This window comes from Engraulis encrasicolus, chromosome 23, assembly GCF_034702125.1.
Source record: "Engraulis encrasicolus isolate BLACKSEA-1 chromosome 23, IST_EnEncr_1.0, whole genome shotgun sequence".
Classification (NCBI taxonomy): Eukaryota; Metazoa; Chordata; class Actinopteri; order Clupeiformes; family Engraulidae; genus Engraulis; species Engraulis encrasicolus.
In genome coordinates, this window is record NC_085879.1 from 18,330,041 (window position 1) to 18,341,625 (window position 11,585).

The 11,585-nt window shown below is 43.1% G+C and overlaps 1 protein-coding gene across 1 annotated transcript in view; it reads left to right on the plus strand.

The window, feature by feature from the left end:
- LOC134439930 (GTPase IMAP family member 9-like) overlaps positions 1-5,980 on the plus strand; it is an 18,437-nt gene extending 12,457 nt beyond the window's left edge. The window contains exon 2 of the mRNA XM_063189857.1: positions 5,031-5,980. Coding sequence (XP_063045927.1) covers positions 5,031-5,980 — 950 coding nt within the window. The remainder of the gene's footprint in view (positions 1-5,030) is intronic.
- The last annotated feature ends 5,605 nt before the right edge of the window (positions 5,981-11,585 follow it).

Below are 11,585 nucleotides of genomic sequence, written 5' to 3' on the forward strand. Positions count from 1 at the left end.
AGACTACTGAAGAGCTCTATACTCTATTCAGTTCCTTCCTACTTAATATCTCTGATTGACATGTTCCTTTTGCATTATATGCTGCCCAAGACTAGCCAGGCCTCACCCTCCGAGTGACGCAACACCTTCAGTGTTGCTTCTGGTCAGGCCAGGAGCAATACAAATATCGTTTCTGAGCTCCAGAAAAATCGGGAACTCCACCCACTTTGTCGGGAAGCAAACAACCAGTAGCAAACCAAGGGAGGCGGGTCAACCAAGCCGTTTGGGAAATGTTAATTGCTATGCTCTTGGTCAGACCAAGTCTCAAAGAGATTTGAAAGTCGATGATAATCAGGCTAGCCCAAGACCACAAAAAGATTTAGACTAGATACAATAAAACAATAACTTCAGGATATTACGCTGTGGTTGTAATGTGAACTTTATGATCACTGTATATAAAAATCTATTATAATATTATATTATAATATTATATTGCACAAGTCTCATGAGATACTTGACAGACTTTATTTGTAGAGCAATTTGCAGGTGCTGTATACTTTGGGAATTCCTGCAGTACTTTGTGTAGTGCGGGACAGTGTACCAAATGTCCTTGGTGATGTATAGTGTAGCCTACATTTAGATTAATGTGGTGGTGCTGCCTGTGCCCCAAGGCCCTGACTTTCCCTGCTTTCCGTTTGCATGAAACAATAAGCACATTACAATATCAGCACATTACCAATTCAGTGGACATGACTTGGCAAAATGGAAAAGAAGGGATAAAATGGTATACATAGCTGTTTGTTTAACCAATTGAGCACCCTAACGTTCATTACCATCCTATGCTAATGTTGTATTTGATGTTAGATTGCATTTATCATGTGGGCATTAATTGAATAGTCCACATTAAACTCAAGGCAACAACAACACAAAATACATGCTATTAGCTCAAATGGTTGTTGTGAAAGAGAAGTTGAGAAGATGTACCTACTGTAGTTGATACTGTAGTTGAGTGTGTAGATTTTTCCGGGGAATAATAGCATATATAGTCACGACATACAGTCATGAAGGATATTACAGACTCATGTACAGGGCTGCTGGCAGCTTTTGCCAGGCCCAGGACAAACTCACCTGAGAGGGCCCTCACAGGTGACACTGGAGGGGACCCACTAGTTTGACGCCCTTTCGGTACCGTCACATGGTGATCAAACATTTCAAACAAGCAATTTAGGGTTAGGGTTAGGTTTATGGTTAAGGTTAGGGTTAGGGTTAGGGTTAGGGTTAGGGTAGGTTTAGGGTTAAGGTTAGGGTTAGGGTTGTATGACATAAGGCGTAAGTACCGAAAGGGCGTCGAATTAGTGAGTCCCGACACTGGAGCCTATGCTGCCACCGGCCCTGCTTCTAACAATGAGCAAGGTTGTGGTGTAGCGATCAGAACACATTTTTTGCACACCGGAGGATCAGGTTTGAAGCTGGATGGGCCAACTCTTCTTCTCTTCTGTATGTGCATTTGTACAGTATAAATGTCATATTAGAGCTCCATGGAAAGTGGAGAACTACTTCAGCTATCACAATTTGCGAAGGAGTGTTAGATGTCTGCACATCGTTACATAACCGTGACATTTTACTTTCTTTTTTTGGCTAAGGAGCCTTAATCAAAAGAGCTGGAAGTAAAGATGATGCAAATAGAAAGGGGGAAATGAAACTTCATTCAAGTCACGGACGCGGTCCCTTGTTATCTGCTCGCCACACCTCGCTGTCTCTCTCCCTGTCAGTGTGGGTGACCCAAACTGGCACAGATAGAAACGAGCTGTAGTCATATCAACGGAGATTTCTCTTAGTGATTAATGATCTATTTCTTCTCGTCTCGTCTCGTCTCATCTCTTCTCTTCTCTTCTCTTCTCTTCTCTTCTCTTCTCTTCTCTTCTCTTCTCTTCTCTTCTCTTCTCTTCTCTTCTCTTCTCTTCTCTTCTCTTCTCTTCTCTCTCCTTTTGTCTTCACTTAATTCTCCTTTTTTTCTCTCCTCAGCTATTTTTTCCACTCGGTTCCCTCCTGTTTTCTCTTCTCCTCTTTTTCCCTTTCTCTTTTCTTCTCCTACCCTCTCATCACACCCCCCCCCCTTTTTTTCTTTGCCTCCTATCTATGTTGTCTTCTCGTCTCTTCTCCTTTCTTCTCTTATCTGTTTTGTGTTCTCTTTCCTTCTCTTCCTGACTGGCAGAGTCACAGATGAGTAGCCACAAAGTCTGTTCTCCTAATGAACACTCACACCCACACCTGCCTCAGCTGTGTGTGTGTGTGTGTGTGTGTGTGTGTGTGTGTGTGTGTGTGTGTGTGTGTGTGTGTGTGTGTGTGTGTGTGTGTGTGTGTGTGTGTGTGTGTGTGTGTGTGTGTGCGTGCGTGCGTGTTTGTGTGTGTGTGTCTGTGTGTGTGTGTGCGAACACACACATGGACCAGCTCGTCCGGGGACAAATTGAAATCGGTCTCTTTTCAGCTGTGTCAAAGCCAAGGCAAGGTGTTCACCAGACCGTTACAATGGCCATGATAGCTCTTCTTAAGAGATCGGCATTGATTTATTTAATGTAGGAATGGCTGCCTTAAGGTGACAAGAGAGAGAATGGGTGAACGTGACGAGAGAAGACGGGATGGGATGGGAATGCGATCGTCCTTACCTGAGTAGCTCTGGGCTGGTGAAACACACTCGAAACCAGACCACATTTCATTAGAAGCACAAAGACGAGATTTGTTACTCTTTATTTTAAAGAACAGGTTTTTTTTATCTACCTCTATTTAGAGTAACATGTAATGCTAGGTACACTGTACAGTGCAAGGACAAACTGAAACGGAAAAGGGTCAGAGGGTCAGTAAAGTAAAGTGTAAGATCCATTATGGGAGTTGGGAATAGGCATATAGTACCAGCCCGGGACATGCTTGCTGCAGGATACAGTACATGTGTGCAGGCACATTTCATGCTCAAATATGTTGCTATGTGTATTTATGTCAATTTTACCCGAGTCAAAACACACAAACGCATGCATGCAGTGCAATTTTGACATAGGTGCGATCTTCTGATCATCCATGATGAGGTCGCGGCAGAGTCAAGCAATGGTGGAAAACACTAGTTAAAGCCCTGTTAGCTATCTGCCGTCTAAATGATAGCAGTATCGTGCAAAGTGCTCCAGTCATCCTGAAATAAACAAGCATGCTCTCGATCGCACAGGGTTGCATGAGTAAGGCACAGCATGTCCCCTGCCTTACACTGACAAAGCACAGTTTTTGTAATGATGCAGCCTCAATGAATCAAACATCTGACTGTAAGCTCTATTGCCTCCCTTGTCGAGATGTGAAAATGACATCAGTCTGTTCTTATATCTTATTGACTTTTGATCTGTTTTTTTAGTATGCCCCAAAGAAGAAAAGGTGCCCCAAAGAAGAAAAGGACTATTTAAATATGAACAGCATCAGACTTCAAATAACACTACTTCAACTGAGTCTTATTCAAGAGGAGAGAGGCAAGTACCTGTACCTTATTTTAGCAAAGTACCTGTACCTTATTTTAGCAAACTGTTTATCTTAAAACAGCAGCTTAATTTAACGATTTATACATAGTACACATAGTACATGACTTGACAGGTCATCACTGCTTTTCATGATAGTGTAGTTCCTAATTGTTTCTATCATGTGTTGGGAATTCACCCAGCAAATGATGTCACCAAAGTGAACAAATAAATTGCATAGTTCAAGTATTGCCACCTGTTTTGTTTCTGTTTTAGATTGCCTCTTAGACAAGCAAGCACAAGTTGTAACTGTTTCTTTGTGACACGTTTCCTGTCTACAGTATATCCTGTCACACGCTTTCAGACTTTCCGTCTGAAAATGCATATCTGAATGTCTGTGAGCATGGCTAAATTTGTCTGTGTCTGGTAATGAGTTTTGTGTTTTCACTTGAGTCTGAACATAGATTTTTAATTAATGATAAAAATTACAATATGAAATAATGTAATTTAAAATGAGAGAGAATACATGTTACCTAATACATTTAGTTTATGTGCCTTATTATTAAAACTGTGTGAGTAAGTTCATCACTAAAAGTGGGAGGCCTACATGTACAAGTACAGTACCGTACATCTACAATAAACTGCACCTGACATTTTTTCTGATTTGTCTCAACTTACACCACAGCACCATGCCTTTGTGCGTGCGTGCGTGCGTGCGTGCGTGCGTGCGTGCGTGTATGTATGTGCATGCGTGCATGTGTGTGCATATGTCAAGGTGGCAGCTAGAGTTTCCTGAAGTGGTTGCTATTTCCTCTGCTTTGTAGAGTATCAGACATGGTTGCTTGTGGATTGTTAGATCACATAGACCTTTGTAAAATACCACAGTTATGGGGAGGAGACTACAAGCATTATAACACTGAAAACGCAACATCGTCATCATTATTAGCAGTAGCAGCAGCAACAGCAGCAGCAGCAATCGACAGCATCTTTGTCATCATCATCATCATCATCATCATCATCATCCTCATCACTGATCTCGTAACAGCTTGGCATAGCAAAAATGAACCAAACCTATGCTCGTCTCAGTAAGTACGTTTTAGAATGATAAAAAGATGCAATGGATATGTTGCCAATGGTAAACTTAATAGGCTACCGGTTGTGATTATTTAGATTTATATTATTCATGCAATGCTAATGAAGAGTATCCAGAGGAATAGACAGGCCGCACTATGTTTACGGCAATGTGCAATAATGTTCATTAGGTCTTTGTGTATGTCTTATATCTACAGTATGTCTTGTATCTATGTATCTGTAAGCTGTCAGACACCTTAATTTTCCTACTCTACTCTACTAAAAGCAAGATATATGATTACCACGTGTAACTCAAACACACTCATTGAAGAAGATCATCTTGCATGTGGGAAGTGTAAAAACAAAATTACATTTCCCATTTGAGACAACTTCTGAGGTGCTAGGTAAATGTGCATTGTGATTGTACAAAAATGGACCCCTCTCTATTTTGTGGTTGTGAAAAACTGCAATATGTGTTTGTCTAATTAGGGGAACATGAGGACGAAGACCAGCTCAGGATTGTGTTGGTTGGGAAGACTGGAGTTGGAAAGAGTGCCTCAGGAAACACCATCTTGGGGAGAACACAAGTTTTTTATTCTACCGTTGATCCCACTGGGGTAACAAAAGTGTCTCTGAAGGAAAGAGCATATTTTGATGAGCACACTCTGGACGTAGTTGATACTCCAGGACTCTTTGATCCAAACAAAAACAATAAGGAGTTGGTGGAAGTGATCGCTACATGCATTGGTTTGGCTGCTCCTGGTCCTCATGTCTTCCTCGTTGTACTCACTCCAGGCAGGTTCACTGATGAAGAGCAACAAAGTGTGAAAATCATTCAGAAGATGTTTGGAGAGGAGTCATCACGTTACAGCATGGTCCTGTTCACTCATGGAGATAACCTTGAGGCAGATCGGGTTTGCATAGAGCAATTCATTGCTAAAAGTCCTAATCTCCGCGCCTTCATCAATGAATGCGGTGGAGGATACCATGTCTTCAACAACAGAGTCAATGATCCATCTCAGGTCAGAGAGCTGCTGAAGAAGATCAACACAATGGTGCAGAAGAATGGAGGAAGCTACTACACCAATGAGATGCTTCAGAAAGCCGAGGCAGCCATATGGGACGAAAAAGAGAAGTTAATGAGTGAAGACCCAAACGTGTCACCAGAGGAAGCAAGAAAGCGTGCAGAACATGCTTTCATTAAGGGGGCTCTTGCAACTGCTGCAGCTATGTTTGGAGCCGCTGTAGGAGCTGGTGTTGAGATGAAAGTGGGTGTAGTTGTTGGTGGATTAGTGGCAGGACCAGTAGGGGCAGCAGTGGGAGCAGTAGCAGGTGTTGTTGTGGCCGCTGCTGTTGTGGCAGTGAAAAGTTTAAAAAAGAAATCAGATGAGTTGAAAAAGAAATCAGAAGAAGTGGCAAATTTAATTAGTGGGACATAAGTCACATGACTAATAAATACCTAGTTTACAAGGTACATGCTTTCATTGATTGATGTATTATAGGCTGTAGCAATACAATAGCAATAGCAAAAAGAGCCTGTTTACATTGCCGTAATATTCGGGTTATTGGAGTAAACTGTTTATTGCTGTTTACAGGCAGTCTGTCGGTTACCTGTGTTCCACTCAAGTGTGTGACATGAAGCTAGAATGTAAGGCTTGTGATTGGCTAATCATTCTAGAATGTCAATAACCTGATAATAACCCATATGCTGGATAGGCCTATATGTCTTGAGAAATCAGTTTATTAGCCAAAAACCTACCTGTGCGAATCGGATTTCTCATAAACCGATAACTACAACAAACCGATTATTACAAACAGTTTATTTAGTTTACATGAGCACTTGAATAAACCGGTTACTCCAAAAACCTGATTATAATCTATTTATTGATGTGCATATAAACAGGCTCAATGAAATCATCTGAAAAACAGACACTGACCAAATTTGAGAAATGATCAAAGTGAATCACTGAAATGTGGAACAGCTGTGAAAATTGTATTTCCTGAGTTTAACTTGTGTTTTACATGTTAATAAACCAAACTCTTAAAAATAAATTCAAACTCTTTAACATCTTGTGCTGTTTTGTTCCCTGATATTTCATTTGAAACAAGTAAATCAGCGTTTTTTTAACGACAGTCCACCCTGCAGCTTGCTCCATTGATCCATATTGCAGTAAGTCTGTACCACATAGCCTATAGTATGTATTAGTCCACAACAGTTGACCCAAAGTGCAAGTAGTGGATATGTACTCACACTTGAAAAGTATTACATACAAACGTGTTACATACAAACTTTCCCACAAAGATGAGAGCCACATGCCACCACTTCTCACACAGTCTGTGTGTGTGTGTGTGTGTGTGTGTGTGTGTGTGTGTGTGTGTGTGTGTGTGTGTGTGTGTGTGTGTGTGTGTGTGTGTGTGTGTGTGTGTGTGTGTGTGTGTGTGTGTGTGTGTGCGAGTGTGCGAGTGTGAGTGTGTGTGTGTGCACGTGGTTGCTGTTTCCTGTAGTGCTTACTGTTTCCTGTCCTTTGTGTCGCTGTTGTAATCAACTGCAAGGCAACAAGTAGGTCTGTGCTCACACATAAAGAGTGTGACATGCTACGTACATACCACGTTTCCCACAGAGATGACAAACACGTTACACCACATATAGGTTACACACAGGTCACACACAGGTCACACACACACACACACACACACACACACACACACACACACACACACACACACACACACACACACACACACACACACACACACACACACACACACACACACACACACACACACTCGGGGGTCAAAAACAGCTCACAGTGTTTGAGGAATTGTGCTCAACTCTATCTTGTTTAAAGACGGTCTTCAGGTGCAACAATGTTTTCAAAAAGTCACCTGTCCTACGTCCTCCTTTAAGAAGATGCTGAAATGCCTGTCTAGCTTGCCATGCTCTCCTGATAAATAAATACATTATGATAATTGCAATCAAGAGAACAAATACTTGTTTTTTCTCTGCAAACCATGGCGACAATGTGGGCGTCAGCAGGTTCATCCGGGTAACACATAACAAAAAGTTCAGAGACTGGTATGAACACGGTATTGGTTTTTAAATGTAGATAAATGATGAGAGACGAGTCATGTGGAGATTTTAGTTGACGAGAAGCCTTTAGTTAAAAACACATCTGCACTGTACAAAGACCAACGTAAGAAGAAACGGTTAACTTAATTGACATTCCAATATTCAAACTCAAACTGAAGATTCTGATGACGCACATGACGTCATGCCTGTAAAACATAAAATGCACAAAAACCATTTCACACAGCCATTCTACTAAAAGTGTACATTTCCAACACTCCTTCTCACTTGCAGGTAGAATGTTCAGCTAGACCTAGTCTAGACTAATGGTTTCAGTCCAGCCATGTCCCTCAGCTTTGTGAACTTTGCTTGAGTCAGGCCTTTGGTCAGCATGTCGGCAATCATGTCATCAGTTCCGCAGTATTTCAGATCCACGGCACCACTCGCAACTTGTTCACGAATGAAATGATGCTTGATGTCGATGTGCTTCGCACGCCCATGGAATTGTGGATTCTTCGCCATACAGATAGCTGATTGGTTATCCTCATAGATCACTGTTGCCCCTTTAGGACAGTTTTTCAGATCTGACAGCAACTGTCGCATCCAGACAGCTTCCTGAGCAGCACTGGCTAGTGCCATGTACTCAGCCTCTGCTGTAGACAGAGCAACACATGCCTGTTTCTTACTCCTCCAGCTTACTGCTGCGCCACTCATCTTGAACATATAACCTGACACAGACTTTCGATCATCTAGGTCTCCAGCCCAATCCGCATCAGAGTAGCCAACGCACTCCTTCTCTGTGCTGTTCTTGCTGTAGAGTAGACCTAGTGTCTGTGTTCCATTCAGGTATCTTAGGATTCTTTTCACTGCTGTCCAGTGCTGCTTGGTCGGGTCAGAACAGAATCTGGCTACATTGCTCACAGCAAACGCTATGTCAGGTCTTGTTCTTGTTGACAGGTAGAGCAGGCTACCCACAGCACTCTGGTAGAGTGTTTGCTCCACTCTCTCTGAATCCTCTGTAGCTTTGACAAGCTTTGCACTTATGTCAGTTGGGGTAGTGACACTTTTAGCATTCTCCATTCCGAATTTCTCCAGAATATTCTTGGTGTACAGGGTCTGACCCATCCAGATGCCTCCATTTGGATTTTGCACGATCTTCACTCCTAGAAAGTGCTTGAGGTCTCCCATGTCTTTCACGTCGAAGTACGTTGTCAGCTCCTTCTTCACCTCACGAATGCGTTTGTCACTTTGTCCTCCTAAGATTAGATCGTCGACATACACTGCAACTAGAAACATCTCGCCCTGAGCTGCTGTGTATATGCAGGGGTCACTCTTTGTTTGCATGAATCCCATCTTCCTGAGTTTCTCATCCAGAACAATGTTCCAGCACCTAGGAGACTGCTTCAAGCCATACAGGCTGCGCTTGAGTCTGCAAACAAGGTTTTCCTTCCCTTTCACGACGAATCCTTCAGGCTGTTTCATGTACACCTCTTCTTTCAGTTCACCATTCAAGAAGGCTGTTTTGACATCCATTTGATGCAGCTTCAGTCCATGTTGAGCAGCTAGTGCAGCAACTGTGCGGACAGACTCAAACCTGACGACAGGACTGAATGTCTCATCATAGTCAGATCCAAATCTCTGTGAATAGCCTTGAGCCACCAGGCGAGCTTTGTGTCTTTCAATTTCTCCATCAGCGTCAACCTTGACCTTGAAGACCCACTTGCTCCCCACGGCTTTCTTGCTCTTTGGGAGTTCCACGAGGTCCCACACTTCATTTGCATATAGAGACTCCATCTCTTTTTGCATTGCCTCTTTCCACTTTGCTTTTTCAGGACTGGTAAGTGCATCACGCACTGTTTCAGGCTCACACAGGTCACTTTCAGCGACGGTCGCCCACTCTCCATAGCGATCTGGCGGTTGTCGAGCTCTGACTGGCCTTTGAGTCTCAGCCTCTGGTTCTGCTGTTTCAGTGACGACTGGTTCTTCGCTGTTTACGCAGTCGAACTCCATCAAACTGTGCTCATGGTTATCTTCGGATGTCTCAACACCACAGACTGATTCGTTGAACACCACGTCTCGGCTGTAGAAGACTTTTGTTTGTTTTGTGTCATACAATCTGTATCCTTTCGTTTCTGTTCCGTAGCCTAGCAGTATACACTTCCTTGCCTTTGGGTCCAACTTTTTTCTTTCATCCTTTGGTATGTGTGCATAGGCATCACATCCAAACACACGGAGATGACTCACGGTTGGTTTCTCTCCAGTCCAGGCTTCATAGGGTGTCATGTCTGCTACAGCTTTGGTCGGACTTCTGTTTCTCAGATACACTGCTGTTGCTAGCGCTTCAGCCCAGAACTTCTGTGGCAGCTTTGCATCAGCCAGCATTGACCTCACTGTCTCCACGAGTGTTCTGTTCATCCTCTCTGCTACCCCATTTTGTTCAGGAGTCTTGGGCACTGTGAGTTCGTGTCGAACTCCTTCTGTCTTCAGGAACGCGTCAAACTCCTTTGACGTGTACTCTCCTCCATTGTCAGTGCGGAGAACTTTCAGCTTTCTCCCACTGTATGTTTCAACTTCTGCCTTCCACTGAACAAACTTGTTGAACGCTTCGTCTTTGTGTTTCAGGACATACATCCACACGTAATGACTGTAGTCATCGATGAACGTCAGAAAATATTCTGCTCCACTCAGTGACTTTTCATTTATTTTTCCACATACATCACTGTGCACTAAGCCAAGTGGTTCAGTAGCTCTTTTTCTGCCATCAGATGGGAATGGGGCACGATGGTGTTTCCCTTCAACACATGACTCGCAAAAGTCAGTGTCCTCTAGGACATCGTAGTCCAGTCCATCCACTAGTTGCTCTTTCGCTAGCCTCTTCAGATTTTGCACTCCAAGGTGACCGAAGCGCCGGTGCCATGTGGTTCCCTTCGTCTCCTTGTGCGCGCTCTCTGTTGCAGCTGAATGAGCCTCTTTGTGTTCTTGGCAGTGAACATAGTACAAGCTATCCACTTTCTTTGCAATTGCAATTGGCTTTCCATTAGCATCCATTAGGCTACATTCATTAGCACTGAACTTCACAGTCTTTCCAGACTGAGTTGCCATGGACACACTGAGCAGGTTGTAGGACAGGCGTGGTACATACAGCACATTACTCAGCTTGCATTTTTGAATTTTGTCATCAGCAAGTATCATGTTGAGCATGACAGAGCCACTTCCTGTAGCCTCAACTGAATATCCATCACCAAGAGTAACTTCTTGAATTGGCTGTGAGCTTTCAAATTCAATAAACATCTTCCTGTTATTGCACATGTGGCAGGTAGCTCCAGAGTCCACAATCCAGCTATTCATTTTTTCTCCAGATTTCACTGATAATGCCTGACTCACTACTAGACCTACACACTCATTGTCATTTTTTCTTTTCACTTCAGCCTTGTTTGATTTTTGCTTTGATCCTTTTTGGCTTTGCTTTTCATCATTTTGCTCACTCCTAAGCAAGTTTCTGCAATTTCGTTTGATGTGGCCAAACTTTCCACAGTGGTGACATTTGGGACCTCTCCCTTTAAATTTCTGTTTACTGGTCATTGCTTTCGCGTCACCGTTTGCATCTGCATCACGTTGCTTCATTTTACGCTCTTCATGCAGTAAGCGCTCAGTCACCGTTTCCATTTTCGGCACATCAACACTTGCTTCTAATGCTGTCACAATCATGTTGAATGACTCTGGCAGACTCGCGAGTAGGTAAACTACGCGGTCATCTTCATCAATCGGATCTCCAATTATTGACAGCGCATCAAACGTTTCAATCATTTGCTTAATATGATCTTGAACAGACTCACCATCTTTCAGGGTTAAACCGTGAAGTTTGCGCCTCAGCGACAGCCTGTTTGCCCACGTTCTTGCTTGGAACTGATCTGCGAGCTTGCGCCAGACAGTGGCAGGGTCCCGCGGGTCTCCGAGTAGGTAAAGCAGCGATGGTT